Source organism: Zosterops lateralis (genome assembly GCF_965231275.1).
Source record: "Zosterops lateralis genome assembly, chromosome: 2".
NCBI lineage: Eukaryota > Metazoa > Chordata > Aves > Passeriformes > Zosteropidae > Zosterops > Zosterops lateralis.
In genome coordinates, this window is record NC_139763.1 from 70,492,367 (window position 1) to 70,512,618 (window position 20,252).

General features: G+C 43.4%; 2 protein-coding genes across 7 annotated transcripts in view; one reads left to right on the forward strand and one right to left on the reverse strand.

Annotated features, from left to right (window-relative positions):
- Positions 1-200: 200 nt before the first annotated feature.
- POLR1D (RNA polymerase I and III subunit D) lies at positions 201-17,757 on the reverse strand. Its single transcript, XM_083855672.1, has 3 exons — positions 17,645-17,757; positions 9,608-9,682; positions 201-1,543 (listed from the first exon to the last, which is right to left on the reverse strand). Exons 1-3 carry the CDS (start codon positions 17,668-17,670, stop codon positions 1,258-1,260), a joined length of 387 nt encoding a protein of 128 aa, XP_083711798.1. The 5' UTR covers positions 17,671-17,757; the 3' UTR covers positions 201-1,257.
- Positions 17,758-18,202: 445 nt separating this feature from the next.
- The window catches only part of LNX2 (ligand of numb-protein X 2), a 58,881-nt gene continuing 56,831 nt past the window's right edge, over positions 18,203-20,252 (forward strand). For all 6 annotated transcript variants that reach the window (XM_083855662.1, XM_083855666.1, XM_083855665.1 and 3 more), the window contains exon 1: positions 18,203-18,441. The gene's annotated coding sequence lies outside the window, so the exon portion shown is untranslated. The remainder of the gene's footprint in view (positions 18,442-20,252) is intronic.

The window sequence follows — 20,252 nt, forward strand, 5'->3', positions numbered from 1 at the left end:
CCTCCCATGTGGCAGGAGGGACACGGAGGCAGGAGCTCTCCAGAGGCAGGCAGGGGCAGAGGCGAGGCGCTCACACGCCTATAGGTGGCACTCCTGCTCTGACTCAACACGGACGGGCCGTGGAGCCCCGCTCCTCCTCTCCCTCAGAGAGGCACATCCCACTTAAGAAACCCATTAAAAGCATTAATTCCACAGGGCACTTTCAATGAACATTTGTCGATTTTATTGTCAACACACTCAAAAACAAACCTATGTTGAAAACAATTATTTCTGAGAACAGTAAAATACAAAATATTTCACGCAGAAGTTTGTTAATGTAACACAAACAGGACTGAGATATAGAAGATGCCAATGTGTATCATTTGTGCTCACAGGCATAAGTTTAAGAACTGTACCACTACAGAATTGTCACATAGGCTTGGAAAGTGAGCATTTGACAGTTTAAGCATCACCTCTGTATTTCTAGTATTACATATTTTCCTGGAAACTTTCTAGCAGTAGACAGAAAACATGAAAATTTTGTCTTCAGGGTTTGTTTTGAAAGCACCGTGACAACAGACTGTTCCAACTATTTCCTTACAGAGGGAAGTCTAAACAGAGACAATTATTGCAGTTGCAGCTTTTTAGGGTTTACTGTTATCTATGATAGGTTTGTGAATTAACAAGCGAAATCAGTATTTCCCAGCAGTCCCTCCTGGAAAGCAAAACCAGCATTGCCTATTTTAATTTTTTTCTTTTTATATTAAAGAAAGCAATCTCTTATATTCTATACAAAATGCATATGCTTGGCCAGGCACTGACCAACTTTCTCTTCTTCTAGATTCTAACCCAAATAAGCAAAACTTCTTTATTGGTTAGCAGCAAAGAAGTTCTGCAAACTTCACACAATAAATAGAATTCTGCTTCATTTAAATTTATTTCCAAAAGAGTGACATGACTAAATGATTTGTATTAGACAGTGACACATGTATCACGCTCCATCACCAAGACCCTAAGCTTAGACAGAGGAGGAAGAGAGGAATGGAGTAAAGGGAATGTCTGTTCTAAAACAACTGAAAATTTTATGCTGTACTTTGCTTTTCTCTTAAAGGTCCCAAAGAAAAGTTTCTAAAGCTACCTCAAGGTTACTTCTCACACAGGCAACTTGGTTCAAAACCCAAGTTTGAACACCAACTCCTCTTTAAAAACTGAGACACCCCTGCTTTCCTACACTTAATGACATTCCTGATTTGTAACAACACATACTTGTCACTCTCCTCATCGCTTGCTTGATCGCTTTTCACGTTTATCCTTTGTGTGCTGGTTCCTGCTTTGGTGCCTTGGAGGAGAGTAGCTGACCCTCCTTCTGGACTGAAAGCTGGGTGTATATGGGTGAATTCTGCGCTTCTTTGGTTTTTCTTCTTTCCTGCTTTTATTTGGCTCAGACTCCTTATCGTCTTCCTTTTGCTCACGCTCTTGTTCTTGCTCTTTTTGAGATGGCAACGTGTTTTTGATGGTATTAATAAGAAATCTTTTATTCGTACCAGCAAGAGGACATTTCAACCTGTAAAGATATTTAAAAATGATCAAAAGAGAAGGCAAAAATGTCCCAAAACAAGTCTGAGATTTTAACTTCAGTGATTTTAAGACAGGTTTGTGATTTCGGCTTTCCTTGCATGCCACCTAGTGTAAACTTTCAGTACAGAAAAATAAGTTCCAGATCATCTCCATTCTCCTTTTGTCTTACTCTTTAGAGGAAGAAAATTATTTTACTTCAACACAGTCAAAATCCACATGACTTTCACAAGGTAGTGTGTGGAGGGGGAAGCAAAGGATGACAATATATTTTAAGGTTGATGGTGCCTAACTCAGGTATTCTGAAATCAAACATTTAGTAACACATTCTAAGTCAAATCAGAATGGCTTCCAGAGATCACAATCTTCTAAAGTCAGCATTATCTAGTAACTGCAATATTTGGTAAGATACAAGCGCATGAAGAACCCAAATAGCTGTGGCATAAACATTTACATGAGACATACCAATTTAAACTTATACTTAACAACCACCAAAGTATTTTATTCCTTTTTCTTAAACAGTAAAGATACTTATCCAACTATTTTCCTTTTTTTTTTTTTTTTTTACTTTCTCCTCTCACAGCTTAACACTTTTGCACATAATTTATCAGCTAGTTTTAGGAAACAAGTATTGTAAATTTCATTTATCTTGTTGGTATTAGCTGTACTCATCCACAATTTATCATCTCTTAAAGAATGAATAAGAAAAAACAAGTTTAAATATGTTCCTACAGAAAGCAGAAATCACTCTGAAGACTTCATTTATAGTTGGAGTCACTGTGGTTTTTGTCTTGACATTTTGAGACAAGTTACGGGATTGCTGTGAAAAAATCAGAGCTGTCATAGATCACAGCCACTTACTGAATCAACCACAGAGTCATGGAATCCTAACACCACAATGTTAAGATCATCTATTCTACTTGAATATTTTGTGTAAGTGTAGAAATGATACCCTAACTACTCAAAAACCTTTGGCACCTCTAAACCATCAGAGCTATCAGAACAACAAGCCAACTGCAACAAAGATCATGTATGATTATTAAGCATACTTCATGACTTCACTGGACATGGAATTTACCATGGTATTTTGCTTCAGGTCTGCCTACTAAGGATTCCTGGTAATTGTTCTTGTTCCTAAATCCTTTAAGAACTTAGGACAGCAATTTTAGAATTATACAGCCACACTGTTTTATTTCCACTACGTATTTTCTGATACACTTCTACTGCATAGAATTTTCTAAACTTCCTTCACATAAATCTACATTGTTTTTCTCAGATCCTGGTTGGTTTAAAATAAATAAGATCTTTAATCTAGTATAACTCTTTTGTAAATTGGAGAAACTATTTATCCATTAATTGTATTACTGAGTGAAAACATGAGGCTAATAAATGTCAGTAGAACAGGGTTTCTGTTTCAAGCTAGACCACCAATGAACATGGTGCTGAACAAGTCATGGCACAGGTTACATTCAAGACATAACAGAAACCAGCCAACATTAAAGTCCTTCTAAAGTGTGTCTTATGAGTGCATTAAACTATTGTACCTCAACATTTCCTACCAAGGAGGGCAGCCTTCTTTAGGCTTCATCCAGGCAAAATGTATTTCACATTTGTTCTTCCTCTTGCTTTTTCTTAAGAGCTAATGCACCAATTTAAGCACTAATATATATATAATGCTAGAGTGACGCAGTCAATCTGCCCTAAATAAATCTATCTGGCTGAAGCATTTATTTCTTTTTGACACTATGAGTGCTGCCTGAGCTATACTAAGATTGAAAACTGATGAGAAATGCTAGACTTGAGAGTCAGCTAAGAGATGCCATTAGTTTATCATCATACTGTGATTAAAGTGAGCCACTAGACTTTCATGGAGCAGCAATAAGTCGTGACATTGAAGAAAAACATTAGTTCTCACTTTTATTGACTTCAGACTTCAACAAAGCAAATCCTGCCTTTAAATGTTAAAGCAAACAAGATGTATGGCATATGCCATGTCACATGCACGCACAGAGCACAGGTTTACATATAGCCATGGTATACATGGAACTGTGAAGATTAAAAGTGAACTGTATGAACCCACTGATATCTTTGAGAGCATCTCTAATGGTGAGGAAACTGACACCTCCAAAGACCAGCCTTGTGTTTGATGCAGGGTCTGATCCTGCAGTGCTCAATTCACAAACAGGTTTGTCCTCAGGTGAGTTCTGAAGGGTTGGGAGACAATCTCAGCCTGGGCACGGTGGAACTCAGTACTGCCGTGTGCCACAGAACTGATCTGAGCAGCTTTGCTTTAAAACAAACCAACCAACCAGCAAAACCCAGGCAAGTTAAAAGAACATTAAGTTCTGAATCGAAATGTGCCCCAAGCAGGGCTGCAGGCATATATGAGGCAAGTACACAAAGTGCAGTGCTAGAGCCATCCTGTTTACCAGACTCCAGTTCTGTACCAGAGTATTCACCCATTTAAAGGTTCACTTTTTCTCTGTGTGCTCCAAAAGCTAGACCAAGCTATTTTCACCAACGGAATCTTGCCTCCCTCCACAAATAAATCTCACAGCCCCCAAAAATCTCTCCACTATGCAATAACCAAGACAATGCCTGCATTGCATTTTGACAATGATAATGCCTTCTGAGAAAAAAAAAAGTCATTGTGCACACAGGTCCAATATTAACCCTATTTTTGACCCTTTAAGTCAACTACTGTGCAGTAACACAGAATTTCCAAGCAGTGCCTGTCATCCAGTGCAGTTCAGCACAGAAATGTACTCTACAAGGTCATAACAGTAAAAACATGCTGACACCATTTAAGACACAAGAGCACAGTGCCATGTTCCAGTCTTGTCTCTGCTGAGTACCTGGACACACCAAAAAGGATTGGCACAGTCAGCCTTATCATACAGAATAAAGCCCATCTTTCAAAAAAAAAAGTTCACTATGGATGAACATATGGATAAGTACATTTCTACTATTTCCAAACTGCCATAGAAAATACCATATTTCAATAGGAGAGTGACTGAAGTGGGGGTGGGAACAGCTACAGGGTGTTTTGCCAAACCAAGTAATCTATGCTGTTACCCTGTCAAGGGGAACCTTAAAAGAAGATGCCTCAGAGGACACTGAAAACTTTGAAATACAGTCTTGGAAGCCAGGTACAGCTAGAAGGACTTTGTTGGATCATAGAATCATCTGGTTCGGAAGGGACCTTAAAGACCATCAAGTTCCAACCCTGTAGACAGTGACACCTTTCACTAGACCAGGTTGCTCAGAGCTCCATCCAACCTGGTCTTGAATGCTTCCAGAGATGAGGCATCCAGAACTTCTCTGGGCAGTCTGTTCCAGTGACAACTTGACTTAGGATGTGCCCCGATTACAAGATTTTAACATATTTACTTTTCAATCTCTATCTGGACCCTGTTTCTCCTCCTCCTCATATTCCAAAGAAAGCTGAGGGGAATCACATTGCAGTGTTCCTGCACGGTCACACAACACTCATTCAAAGACAAGATGTAACACAGCACTTCACAGTTCCGGTATCCTCATCGTCATCATTTCATATTCTGCTGTACTTCTAACAGATTGGGTATTGAACAGAAAGCTATCTATAGGAATGAAAGCAATTTTAGGATTGCTTTACAAAAAATAGAGTTAAAAATAATTTAATGCTTCCAAATTTTTTTTGTTGTAATTTCATCTGCTCTTACAGTACAGAGCTGAACAAACTATCCCAAAATATCCTCTTTTCCAGTTCTTACTTTACATAAGCTTTTCAAGTAAGATGAGAAGCTACATTCAATTTGGCTTTAGCTCATGTTATCAGCATCTTTGAAGATCAAAAAAAACAGAAGAAAAGGCATCTAGAACTTTTTTCACACAGTAACTTTTGTGGCATTTTAACTGCCGTTCTTAGTTAAAGTAGAACAACAGCTTAAAATGGGACCTAGCTTCACTGTTATAAAGAAGCCTATGAATTATGTACACAGAACAAAGAGAAACACTTCAGGGAAGCTGAATTTTTTGCTTTAACTAGACACAATGGAAACCCCCAAATATCCTACTTCATCTATGTCCAGTAAGCTCTGATGAAACAAATTTATCTAACCATTTAAAATGTTCTTACACTATTTGTCCATAACTTCTCACTCTGGATCCAGCTGGTCTTTCAAATGTTAGCTTCCAGACAGCTGCTCTGATGTCTTTTCTCATGTCAGAAATTCCACCATCACACAGCATCATCACTAGGATTCAGCCACAGATTCTGCTCTGTTCTCATTAAAGCACCTTCAGAAATGGGCTCCTCCTTACCCTTCTCTCACATATTTCCTTATTTGTGATTAGCTGCACTAATGCTTGAGCCAGATTCATTAGCAGCAGGATCTACATCATGTGTTATCTTAAGGATTCATGAGACCCCCAACAAGAATCACCACAGCCACAGCGTACATACAAAAAGAACACTGCAGGAACTAGAAATACTGCATTGCCCAATGAAATCTACAAATAAGAATACCCAGCACTTCTTGGATTCATTACCATGGACCAATATACTGCCTATCTGAGCAGTCCTGAGAGTATGGAGGCCAGTGAGCTGAGATTCTTAACCAAGTAAGAAATCATGCACCTTTCTGGCAATACTGACTGTTGCTCCATGCCCAGAGAGTCTCAGATAATTTCCCTTCCTGCACAAACTCTTGGCCAGAATCACTGCCAATCTCCCTGCTGGTTATTTGTCCCAAACAAGGCCAAGTCTTTCTTCCACTGGCCTCTAAGGTTGCAGCACCTGCCCACGTCATTCACATTAAACTTGTAAGACAATGTAAAAACAGCAAAACATTCCCAGACTGGAAGAAACACTAACAACGCTGTCCTGTATTTCAAGGCTCGGCCTTTGTATGAGAGACTGGGTTGCAGGTTGATTGCTTCGTACATTTTTTTCTGTACCTGTCAGCTAAGGTGGCTTGGATACTTGTATTTTAGGCTACAGCAAACAGCTGACCATCTATCTCAAATGATGAGGCAGCAAAAGGTTGGGCAGGGGTGCTTGGGGAACTGTTCCAAACAGTGTTCTTGAACTATGGAGAACTAATTGCCGTGGACAGTAACAGAGCAATGGCTTGAACCTGAAAGCAGTCCCAAAACAGTGTTGAGAGGCTTGCTGGCTAAGGTTTGCAGCCATCAACATCCACCAGGAGACACTACTCTTTTGTAATGGTATGCACAATATAGTCACCCCACCCAGGAATGCCACTTCTCCATACACCTCCCTTTGACCAACTTCTGTCAAATGCCACTGACTCCAGAAATGTATTTCCCAGAATGAACAGCTGCTGGAGAGCAACATAAACTGGAATCAGTGAAGTATGAGCAGTAATAGCCTCTGCTTCTCCTTACCCAAAGACAGATGGCAGAACAAATCTTTTCTTCATAGGCTGAGTTGCTTCAACTGTCCAGTGCCAATGCAGGACTGATGGCCTTACACTAGATGTCTCCAGGGTTTGTGCATCTCTTCTCCAGGACTCCTCTGACAAGGGCTGAGGAATCCCAGAAGTCCTCATGAAACACACCTGCAAGCATTTTGAGTTTGGCAAGGAAGGAAGGTTTTGCGTTTTACCTGTTAAAACTGTGCTTTTAGACAAGTTGGTGACAACCTTGTCTTTGCTTCTATCAGTTATCATTTCCTCAATCTGATCTACTAGTACACATTTTCATGAACTAACTTTTCTGCTCATTTCATTTGCTATCCACAGAGCTCTGGGCAGAAGTTACCTTCTTCTCAGTAGTTCACACCTTGCAAGGTTACATGTCAGTCCTGGATGTAATCTCTGAAGCCCTTCGGGATCAGTTATACTTGACAGCGTTTTGCTGGAGTGTGGTACTCAACTGAGCACAGTTAAGTTTTCTTCCAAATATCTCACCCATTATATCTTCCATTCCGTCTGTATGCAACACCTAGCTGTTGGGCCAGTTCAGAAGCACCAGAACAGCCTAACAGGGCATGAAAAATATCAAAGAGGTGACAGCAGTGGCAGTTTGTAGCTGCTGTTCTGTCGGTTGTGCCTGCAGAACTTGACAGCAAAGACTCATTCAACATTTGGGGGCTCATTGCCTTTGGGGGCTTCATACTCTCCTTACAGACAGACATGCCAGCCATATACAAGCTTATGCCAAATCCTACAGCAGTAGATTTGTCACAAATGGGATTATTACCACTCTCCTAAAGGATAAATCCAGTGAAGTAAAAATCCCTGGAGATGCATTACATACAAAGAAATCACCTCTAAGAGCATGATATCCTGAGCTGCAGAAGAAGTACCTTGAAGAAGGTACTACTGAGCATATTCAGAAACAAAGATATTCAGCAAAGCACTTCCTAGGCACTGGGTATGGGCCAGTGATGAACAAGGGCATTGCAGAGATGGATCCTTTGTTTGACCCAGTACAGCTGTTCACATGTACCTCTGCAGTCGGAAGTACTTCAACAACCTCAGTTCAGGATATCACCATTGCCAATCCCTATGTCAACAGTCTTCATCCCCCTGAAGCCTTCTTGACAGTCCTTTCCCCCTACAACTTTAACAGAACCCTGGCCTAGCCAGACACCATTAATCTGCAACTGCTCTGAAGAACAGGCCACCCTTGCCTATCCCACTCCCTGGCAGGCCTCAGGCATCAGGCTTTAGCAAACTGCATCCCGAGCTGATCATCACAGCCAGCTGAACAGAACCACTACCCTCTTACAAACAAGAATAAGAAGGAGCCACATTGAGGAGCAGATGCCCATACACTCTCCTGGCTGGTATTCCAAACTGCACAAGTGGCAGCAAAATTGTACAGGGACACCTGATTATCTCCCTGCAGAAATCTTTGGTTTCCATACCTGGAATCAACTTGCAAATTGCCAGTAACCGTATGCACCCATCATGGTGCTGATGACATGCACTGGGCTACCTGGCCGGGCTGACAGGGTCAAAGCACGGTGCATCAGTACAGCTAGAGCCACTCTGGGAGATTAAACCAATTAAGCTGTTTTAACAGAAAGGGTATGAACTGTATCCCTAGAAGAAATACTGAGCAAAACATACAGAAAATCCCAAACCTGTTTGAAAACATAAAAGGAGTAACTTTTTTTTTCAGCAAGATGCTATTTTAATCTCTTCAGAGCTACCAAAAGAGACAACTGAGCTGAGAACTTCATGAACAGTGCAGGCTTATCTCTTACTACTGTTGATGGAGGAAGCCAAACCTTGTCTACAAGTGCATTTAGTGAAGTCAACTGGTGCACTACTTGTGTGAACATCCCTAGATCCAATATCATCTTATCAAAGTCATATACATTATTTTATGATGAATGACTCTCCTCAGCATGTTATTACTTCTCTAATTACAATTATATGCATTACATTCCATGACAATCTAGCTGTAAAATCTGGAATACTGCATTGAAGAATTAAGGCTGTATTTAATTTAAGATTAAAATACTTTGATTTTTTTTCCAGTTACTATACAAATCTACCCCTCAGTTTTATGGTTTTTTTATTATTAAAAAGTAACCCTCTTCCAAAACTGGATTATACTTTTGAGTTCACTGAGTTTATTTTTGGCTATGATTTACACATGAATTGTCTACTAAAGGATAGTTTCTTGTTTTATTAATATAAGGTTTTAGGTTACTTTGTCAGGTTATGAATTCTTTTCACTTAAAACGGAGTCTAACCCAGTAACATGCAGCCAGTATGTAAGTACACGCACAATGAAGACAACCAGCATTTTGAAGACTCGTGAGAGTCCAACCCAAATTTTGCAATTCCATCTATTCTAAGAACATATTCCACATTTTCCAATTGCTTTGTCTTCAACACATTCTGACAAGCAATTTCACACAGATAGAATTTACCTGAACTTCTTTTTCATTTAGACTGGAATTTTCGCCCAAACTAATAGGTGGATGAACAAATTATTTAAACATGAAACACATAAAAAGGTAGAGACTTCTGTCACACATTAAAGATAAGATTTATTTTGGCATCAGCATTCATTTTCTCTTTGCACAACTTACCAACCCATAGCTCCCATTGTTTCAGCTCTGGTTCTCCCACGTTTTGCCTCTTTAAGTAACTCTTCCACAGCCTTCCTAAATAAGAGAGAAATAAAAAGGTCACCACTTGTGGAACACAAGAACTTTATGCACTTAGGCAAATAAAACAGATAGCTTTATTCACTGTAGTGAATTAAGCAAAAAAGAAGCTACCAAAATCACGTTAAGATAAATCAAATTCACATGCACCAAGATTAATAAAAATATTCTGAAATATTAAAACCAACTAAAGCTGTTGCAAATATAAAAAACTGTAACACTGAATGAAGGACAGGGCATGGAGCATTTCAAACCCTTTTTAAGCATACTTCTGCCTGTGAGGACAAGTGGCGTGTCCCGTCATACCACAAGCACTCATGGAAAAGGAATATCTCCCAGGAAAGCCATCATCTGTTGGAGATACCTTCTCCAAGATGCCAAGTAGAGTATCAGCAACCTCACCAGCTACTGCTGCCATCCCAGGTGAGAGAAGTGGCAGGTGTGGGATGGCTACTTGCAAGAACACCAAAAAAAGGGTGCAAAACACAGGCTATGGCACCGGAACGTGAGAGATACTGCATACACACGACTTTGTGTGAAATTACAGCAAAATTTGCTTTTTCTCCAGACCCAGAATTTGCTATCTGAGCATCCTGAGCTAGGTTATAGTGATGATGACACAAACACACAGCTTCTATAGAAGCTTGCCCTGAGCCCTCAAACAGCAGTGCCAGACAAAGGTGAGGAAAGAGGGGAAGAAAGTGTCTGACTTTTAATTACCAGTTACCAAACTTGGTGATTCTCTTTTTAAGAAACCTGACTAAAAGATTAAAAGCCTGTCATTATTACTGTACTATAAAATCTGTCACCATTTATAATTGAAATAAGAAACCAAGGAATCTGAGCTACAAAGCACTAATAAAACACACACATTGGTATTTTAAACAGCTATGATTCAGTCTTAGGGAAAACATCATAATAAATTAATATGGTGACACCAATTCTATTAACTTGGGTAGGAATTATATGCCTTTAAGTATTTGAGACTTTTTTTTGTTATATCAAAGCTCAGACTGACTTGGTATCCACTGTAGCAGCCTTCTAGGCTCACACCTTTATTATCAAACATTGTTTCCTAATACTGTTCTTTCAACATTGCCCTTATTCACTGTACCTTTACAAAGCCCTTTCAGCTTGCACAGACAAATGAAATGCAATGCCCAGATCCTGCCTGAAATAATGTTTCCACTCACTGAACTTATATCCTCTACACAAGTAAGCCAAAAGCTATGCAAACAAGTTTTTTATATTTGCTTTTAGAGGCCTCGTGGGACTCCACATTCCTCGCTCTCTTCATTTTTACAGCTTGGTTACAATACAAACAGTTCTGTGGCTGCCAGCTTCAATTCTAAGGGCAGCAGCATGAGCAAAGGGAATGCAGCATGCAACTTTCACATGAGAACCATCCAAACGCTGGGGGACTGATAGGAGGGAAAATTAGGAACAGGGGCACATTTAAGAACTCTGTCATCATTCTGATATCTTCTATAGCAAGCACCACTTAAAACTTGCTGTGGCAATTATTTTTGGGCAATCAAGCTGCAGAATTACAGTAACATGAAGGTGCAAGCAGTGATATTTTTTATCTTCAGGAGTATGGTACAAGACCTATTTACATTTCTGAGGGATTACACTTTTCCTCTCTATATATTCCAAGGTTACAGGCAAAGCTCCCATTGCATATATCTTAATAACCAGTATCACAAACGCATGTGTCAAAATAATAGAATAATGTTAAAGGCTCCTAGCCAGGCAAAATGAGAAGTATTTTCTGTTCCTCACTCAGGGGAACAGCTTCATCATCTTTTTCCAAAAGGTCAAATGGATAGACTGAAAAAATGAATAATTGGTAGTAAAGAGGTATGTCTGATAGCTACAGGCAATGAAAACACCATGTTATTACAGAGCCCACCCACGGTTTGTGATTACAGACGACTGCCAGGAGAAGATGTATGACGCTGGATCTGACAGCTGAGATCAGGCAGTCAAAGCTCCATGTCCAGGTCCAGCCAGTAGCAGGGCTGAAAATCAGCTCCTAGGAGGCAGATGCACACACCAGGCACTTAAAACTGCTGGCCACATGCATCACAGACAGACACACAGCATGCTCACGCCGACAGCTTCATCCTGCTCTTCTCTCCAGCCGGGTGTGGGAGCCCCCAAAACTTGAGCAAAACCGCACTGTCAGTACAGACCATCACACAGAGCTGGACTGGGACACCCTGGTCCCCCAATATCCAACTTCAGTCTTGCCTGCAGAGACACACAGGCACACATACACATCTCACCCCTGACCCTACAGTCTCTCAGCAGCTGGTCAGGACTCCCTGGTGGCCCCAACAGATAGCTCCTCCTGGCTCCTGGAGACAGATACAAGCTCATGCTCCAGCTCTCTCCTTATCCACCCACTTACCAGCTATTCCAGCTCGATCTTCACCAGCAGCCACATGGTCCCTCACACCCCCGTACTTGTTCCAGTACTACAACACAGATAAACACATGCTCCCCAATCTCATTTCAGGGGCTAACATTTGGTTTTACTCACTCCATGAAATGTCCCCTGTTGCCAGCACCCAGGCCTCCAGCCCAGGGTCCAAGCCCAACTGCTGGCATCCAAACCTCCACATGTTCCAATTGCTGGCACCATGGACACATGGTCTCTCTGACCCACAATCTGACTGAAGCTGCTAGTACTGAGATGCACAGCCTCTCCCCTCAAACAGTCCTTCACCCAAGACAGTGAGAAAGGAATTTAACAGGAAGACAGGACAGACTGTAAAGATTGGATGCAGGGCACACCCAGACAAGAGTACCAACCAGCATCCTATACACATGTGACCAGACCTTTTTATCCTCTTGTTCCTTCATTTTCTCACTCTCACTTCTCCCCAAATCACTTGAACTTTCTGCTTTCTCTGCCTTTGGTTTCTCCCCTACACATCCCACAATAAGCCACGAGTGAATCAACATAGACAGGTAACCAGGGTGACCACCAAGCCACAGCTGAAATGCAGGGCGTGGATTTCTTTCCTTACCTCATTCACAAGGCTGTGCAGCAGGGATATGCAGGGACACACAGGGACATAGGCTCTGTTAGGCTCAGTTCATTGGAGTGGCCAGGGGAGCCCACTGCTCATCCCAGTTTATCAAAGGCCTTGCACACGTGCAGTTCATCACCTTGCTGTACTTTATACCATCTTTGGGTTTTTGACCTCTCTCGCTCTCTCAGCAGGAGGTTCAAGTCTGTCTGTGAAAATGCCTCTTAAGCCTCTGATAACATTTATGTTATCTCTACAGCTCTGTCAAACCAGAGTATAACCAGCAGTAGCCTAATATGTGAAGTTCTCCTACACTGATATTCTTTGTATTCCCAGCTGCAACATCACAACATCACTTGAGCAAAACTACTCCCTCCTTGCCAAATCTTCCATTTTTGACCCTTTCCTCCCAACATGCCATATGTGATCACAAAATGCTTTCCTTCTGCATCCCATAACCCCTCCCACAATCCTATGCAGCAATGCCCTAAAGTCCCAAAGATGCTCCAAGACTGACTTGTCTCGATGGGCATCAGGCCTGGAGGCCCAGGCTGTCTCTTGGATGAGCCCTGGAGTGGAGTGGGGCCCAAAGAAGACAGGCATTTCTCTCTGGCCTTATTGTGAGTTCCCACCTACTGAATGTGTCCCCATGCTCCTCTGGGCTCATGGAGATGGAGCTCTGACGGGCTGGTAATTCTTGGCAGGGGCCTGGGAGAAGCCAGGACTGGGTGATGTCTGGGCTCTCCCCATGGTCTCTCTGTAGTTCTCACTGAGAGCTTCTAGCACATACCTATAAAACTTTGCCATCTCCACCCATGCTACCATCTCTTTAAAGATCCTGATGAGAACTCTAATGAAAATGTATCTACTGGAATTGCTTCACAGCACACAGTCAGCTAGAGAAGGGCACAGATCTGGAGTAGGAGGGCAGTGTTCATATCCAACATCTCCCAGTCAGAGAAGGAACATCTTTAAAAAACACATCTTCGTGAAAGCATTAATAACTGTTTGCAGTCTATTCCACTACTATTAAGGCTCAAAGACCAAGCTTCTCCTCCACTGCAATTGGCAAAAATCACAAGCCTACTTCCTGAGGCACTCTAGGTCCTGACAGCAAGCTGCAAGCTCAGGAAAAACCATTAGCAATTTTAAAAATCAATTTTCTCAAAGCGGTTTTATGCAATCTATACAACTTATTTTTAACTGTGCATGAGACTAGAAATAGACGTGAATATTGGTATTCCAATTACAGCTGAATAATGAATATCAAGACCTTTAGTCAAACAAGTGACTGAAGACACTGATAGTTATTTAAAATTAAATCTCATGAGCTGGTCCTATCTCAGTCTTAAGACAACTGATGAAAATGGAAGTCAGGAATAAAACCTAGGCCACGAGTGCAAGAGCAAGAATGAAAAGAAGCACAAAATGCCACAAGCTTCCTTACATTTGTTCAAAGGTAAAGACATTCCACATCAGGGATGTGAATGCTCTCATTCTCTGCTGAGCAGGTTCTGTAAGTAAGTATTCTACTTGTCAGTCTCGTGAGAGCTATTTGGAATTTGGAGTACATTTCAGGGCTGATACTCTCATCAGCCTGAGCAGAGAACGTACCACTCCATTTCAGAGTATGGGACACTGAATCCTGACACTCGACTTTAACTGTTCAAATCAATAGTAAGAACCATCAGTTTTCTCCAAGGCACAAAGCTTGCTTGTTAAAAAGTGTAGTTCAGCTGCTTGTGCAGTAAAAATATTAGATTATTGATTCTCAACTCAACTACAGGACTCTTGTAACGGAATTATAGCATTCTTTGTGATTCAGAGCAGCATCTCCTTAGGAAACACTTAATACCAAATAAATGATGCCCTAAACAAGCTTGGCAGGCACTTCCAATAAAGTATGATATCCAAGGTTGTGAAATATTTGTAGCTATTGAAAGACAGAATGGATTATGAAAGAATTTGGACACAATATAACAAAGCCTTTTCCTCTGTATTTGAAGAGAAGCGATGCATCTTCTGTGCTTCAAACACAGAGAACCACCATGACAATACTGTAGAAAGCAGAGGGGGAAGAAATTTTTAATTTTTTAGAAAGGAATGGAAATGGCAACCTCCATAGTACCTCAGTGTATATTTAGTTGAAATAAACTAGGAAAAGCACTTAAGGGTGCTTGCAGAAGAAACAAACCGAACAGCTCCTACTAGCTGATTTGCAACTTTTCCCACCTCCTTCTTGGGTCATCACTTCACAATACCATTAATTATATGTTAACATAATTTAGAATTTTATTAAGAATCACATGGACTCTTAGGGCTCAGGGTCTTCACTGATGTACAGCAAGTTCACAGGGGAAAATCTCAGTTCATACTTCTATCAAAGGCTATCGGGGGAGATAGAGCAGAGGATGTAATTCAGTAGAATGTAGCAAATATTACTGTTTTACACATCTGTGGTATTTACACCTTTTAGAGGTTTAAAATCCACAGAATGCAACAGTCATACAGGAACTTATAAGTTAGTACTCAGCTTTCTAAGAAAACTTCACTTCATAATAAAGTGAGGAAAACATCAAAAGCAAGATCAAGGGAGAGTCAGACACGGTAAAATTGAAAAATAATATCAGGAAATGTGGCAGTAAGGATAAAATAAAAGAAGCTAGATGAAAATACTTCTCCTTAGATAGTAACAAAAAAAATAGGGCGACCGACTTAACAGATCACATTTTGGAATACTGGGACACAAAATTCATTTCTGACCTGAAAAAGCAGGCACAAAAATATTACATTTCTTTTTCCTTCATGGTAAATTAGATAAAAAACACATGTACAAAAACCTTAAGATTTTATTTAAGACTGGTGCATTTCAAGACAAGCCTGAATTCAGAGACAGACTACTCAAAATATTCCATATAAACCCATTTTTAAAAACTAAAAATCCTCCTAAAGTGGTTAATGCTGTGGCTACAGAACAGAAATGCTATTATTTGCATGTTAAAGCCATATTATAAACCCCTTAAAAATTATAAGCCTGAACTACCATTGCTACAGTATTCACAGGAGAATATGATCAATAAGTTATTGAATATGAATCTAAGGCATAATGCCTGTAACCCAAAGGACAAAGAAAGGTCTGTATGAGACTGGAAGGGCTCTGTACTGAAGATTGTACAGGGAAGTTATTTAGAGTGAGTAACACCAAAGTACACCCTCTAAATGCACACAGCACAAGCTGAATTCAGGGTGCTACTACCAAATTGAGCTGTTATGAAAACCTAAGGTATGAAAAAGTAACTGATGACAGGTGGATCCAGGGCAGAAAGAGCTCATTGCCAAGTGCACTACATCGTAGCTGTAATGTGTTTAGGGCCGACTAAACACAGTCTGAGGTGAACAGTGCCATGGATTGGTGACACCAGACAGCTAAACCCTACTGTGTACCCTTTGATCAGTGACACTGAGCTTCATCCTCATTATCTACCACGCTGCCACTGAACAGGAATAGCAAATCCCAACCTGGACTGAACCTTCGAGGAAGGGTAAAACTTTGAATGTAGTTCCTTGGAAGAAGAGCATCAGTCAGGAGGTGACTGTGGAGCAGCTGGGTACACCTGGTGAGTTCAGAGAAACCCAGGTGCCCAGCATGGCAACAGAGACCAGAAGTCAGTGTGGAAGAACAGCAGCATAGTTTCGACTTGCAAGAATGAAAAAGGCTTAAGCTTGCAATGGCACTAGTAAAAATAACAATTCATGCATACACAGAAAGAAGCTTTAATTATTAAACTGATGATCTGAGAGCAGAAGTAGCTTAGCAAGAATTAAAAGCCTCTTAGAAAGCATTATGCTTTCTAGCCCTTCCACTATCTCAGTGTTATTGCTTTTGGCACATTTCAAATACCTGCCAAATATAAACAGAAAAAAGTTATTTTCTATGAGCATTCCCAGGTATGGTTTCTTAAAAGTTAAAGGAGAGAACCATGAGGAGAACAGTTCAGAAATCTTCTGATCATCACTTCACTGTTTTAAATAGCCATAAGGAAAGTGAACAACCCAGAAACAAGGTTGCCAAAAAAAAATATATATAATTCCAATCACACAAATAGGATTATTCTGCAAAACATTTGTGATATAAACACCAAAAATCTATTCCTAAAACAAAACCGAGAGAGGCCTACTTGGAGTATCAATGTTTTATTCCTCAGTGTTTGCTTGGGAGCACTGCAACTCAGAACCTGCAGCAAGACTGGTCCCAACAAAATGCCAAATAGCAAACAATTTTATTTTTGACAAAACAACTGCCAAGCATTTTGTATTTTTTCTGATACAAGAACACGGCAATTCTAACAACTGGTCAACAGGCACATATCCAGCACTGAAAACTAAAATTCCTAAAAAAAAATAAGGTGTTCCGGGATTTTTAAAATTTATTTTAAAAATAAAATTTAAAATTTATTTAAATTTTAAATAATTTAAAATTATTTAAAATAATATTTTTAAATTATTTAAATTTAAATAATTTAATTATTTAAATTAAATAATTAAGTTGTTATTATTATTATTATTTACAACTCATCAGATTGTACCTGATGAGGACTGAGCCACCAAAGGCCTGCCAATGTTGTTTCTAAGCGACACCAGCCCGCACCCGAAGTTGTGTGGGGGAGCCGCGGCAGACGCAGCTCCAGGCCGCGCTCCCCTCGGGGCGCACCCTGCCCGCAGACCCAGAGCAGGAGGGGCTGTCCGGGGACAGCGGGCACAGCCCGGCGGGGCTCGGGGCCCGTTCAGCCCAGGAGGAGCCGCCCCACGCGCGGCCTGGAGCTGCCCGGGCCTGGAGGCGCTGCCGGGCCCTGAGCGGCGCCAGGCCCCGCGGAGGCCGCTCGCTGCCGGGCCGATCTCCGCGCTGCCGCTCGTCCCTCACCTCTCCAGCTCGGGGTCCTCCTCCATGGCTCCCCCGCCGTCCCCCGGCGCGCTCCTCAGGGGCAGGCCGGCGCCATCCCCGCTGTCGGCAGGGCGGGCGGGGCGGGGCGGGCACAGGGGCCGGCGAGGACCCCGGCGGGCGGAGCCGGGGCGGTGCGAGCCGGGCCCGCCACTCCCCGCGGGCACCTGCCGCCCCGGTGTTAGCGGCACCGCCAAAAGGAGAGCGGGGCGGCGGGGTCCCTACGGGGCAAGACCCCCGTGCACCTCCGACAGGACGGGGGAGGCGGGCGCGGGGAAGTGATTGAGTGCGGGGAAGGCGGGAGCGCCGCCGGGGCTCTCAGTTACGGAGCCGCCCGGGGTTGGCTCCTCGGGCACGGCCGCGGGGCTCGGGCGGGCGGGGAGCGCTCCGCGGGCAGCCCCGGGAGGGGAGGGGAGGGCAGCGCCCCGCCCGGCCCGGCCCCTCCTCCGCGCCGGCCCCGCCCGCGCCCCGCACCGCTCCGGGCTCCGCAGCGCCGATCAGGCGAGCGGCGGGGACACCCCGGCCCGGGGCTCCGCCGCGCCCCGCCCCGCCCCGGCCCCGCTGCCATAGGCTGCGCCTCGCCCGGCCCCGCGCCCGCGGCCCCGCCGGAGTGGCGGAGCGCCGCTGTCACTTGGGCCGCGCCGCCGCCCGCCGCGGGGGATGGAGGCGGGAGCGCCGGCCCGGCCCGGCCCGGCGAGACACGTTCTGCAAGTGCTGCCGCCCGGAGTTTGCTTCCCTTGAGGCGGGGCGGGCGCGGCTGAGGAGGAGAGCGCGGCGCGGTGAGTAACTTCCCTGCCCCGCGCGGCTCTGCCTCCCTCAGGGACAGCGGCGGCGCCGGGGGGTCCCCGCGGGGTGGCGGGCCGGGCTGAGCCGCTCTGCGCCCGCAACAAGTACGGGAGAAGGGGCCGGGCCCCGGAGCCGCCGTGCGGGGCTGAGGGGGGAGCCGGGGAGCGGCATCCCCGCCCTGGAGCCCCGGGCTGGGCACGGCGGTGCCTTTCCCCGGCGGTGCCTTTCCCCGGCGGTGCCTTTCCCCGGCGGTGCCTTTCCCCGGCGGTGCCTTTCCCCGGCGGTGCCTTTCCCCGGCGGTGCCTTTCCCCGGCGGTGCCTTTCCCCGGCGGTGCCTTTCCCCGGCGGTGCCTTTCCCCGGCGGTGCCTGCCCCTGCAGCGCGTCCCTGCCGGGCTGAGCCCTGCGCTGGGGCTGGAGACCCGCTGGAAAGCGCCTGGCTCTGGGTCCCCCCCATACACCTATGCTGCTCTCCTGTGGCTTCGTTAGAGAGGTCCTTGCTGGCAAAGAGTCAGATTACGGCGTGCGGGGGAGGCAGGGAACAGCTGCGGGCGAGCCCCGGTGCAGGAGCGGGTCTCAGGCTGGGTGTTTTACAGCTGCGCCAGAGGAGCCCGGGCTGCCTGTGAAATGCCGCTGGACCCGGGCGGCTGGCGGCTCTTCCCAGCCCTCCGAGCTCTGACCCAGCTCCCTGCTCTCCCCCCTCGTTTGTTAGCGCTTAGCACTGAAAATGTGGTTAGAAAACTTTTCGTCTTTCGTACTTTTAGCAAGGCATACTTTAAAATTATTATTGACGGAATCGTAGCACTGGGTCAGCTAACTGAGAAAGCTGTTCGTGCAGCTCGGTGGGGATGGATCTGGTAATCACTTTTCTTACCCTGTTCATAATGCCTAGTGCTGATTGTTTGCTTCTCTAGAAATCTATTAAGCACTTCTGAGCTTCCTTTAATTCCTCTTTTAATTACACGATATTAAGGGGTTGTTTTTTGTCTGTGTGCAGAGTAAAAAATGTCTGTGAGGGATTAGCTTTGGACTACATTTGATAGTCTCTGGAAATAAATCTCCAATCATAAATACTTTTGAACTTCTGTTCAAAATAGGAACTAGTCTGAGCTGCGCTCTCATTAAATAAACACTTTGAATTACTGATTTTATTTTTTTTTATTCCTCTACCCACTTCTGTTTTTGTAATGCTTTATTCTAAGCTGCAATCCAGCAGCAGATCAAGGAGGCTTAGGAAGAAACATCAGATGGTTTTGGTTAGTGTCCCTACCACTTGGAAAATAAACATGTTAGTACCATATGCTGCTCTGACTTTATTAAAACAAATTTCCTCAAAATGGAAACGAGTTACGTGAGTATACTTGCTAGAGCCATAAGACTTAATAGGAGTCCTTTATAGTTACTCTTCTTTTTTTTTTCCTAGTTATCAGATCACTGAGTAAGGAACCTCTCTCCTGAACACAGTACAATATAAAATTATTAACTCCAGAGTCAGCAGGCTGCAAAGAACTATTGTGTCCAAATAATTTTTTTAAATAAAAAAAGGTTGTAATGTTATGTTTTAAAGTGCTTCTGCTGTTGCAATTCTAAAATATAAGGATGTTACAAAAAGCTCATAATTTTGCAATGGATTTTCAGTACTGAATTTCTAACTGTACTCACCGTTAACTTTGCTTGGTGACTTCAGCAAGAGGGAGCCCAGGGCCTTGGACTCAGGTCTGAGATTTGCAAACGTGGTATCTTTTCCTAACACTGCACCTGAATTTTCTGTTACCAAAACAACAAAAAAGTGTGACAGTTTAGGGA

Coding starts and splice junctions, on each gene's coding strand:
- POLR1D (XM_083855672.1), bottom strand. CDS start 17,670: ATGGAGGAGGACCCCGAGCTGGAGAG. Junction 9,683..17,644: donor GAGGACCCCGAGCTGGAGAG/GTGAGGGACGAG, acceptor TCTCTTATTTAG/GAAGGCTGTGGAAGAGTTAC. Junction 1,544..9,607: donor ACAATGGGAGCTATGGGTTG/GTAAGTTGTGCA, acceptor ATATCTTTACAG/GTTGAAATGTCCTCTTGCTG.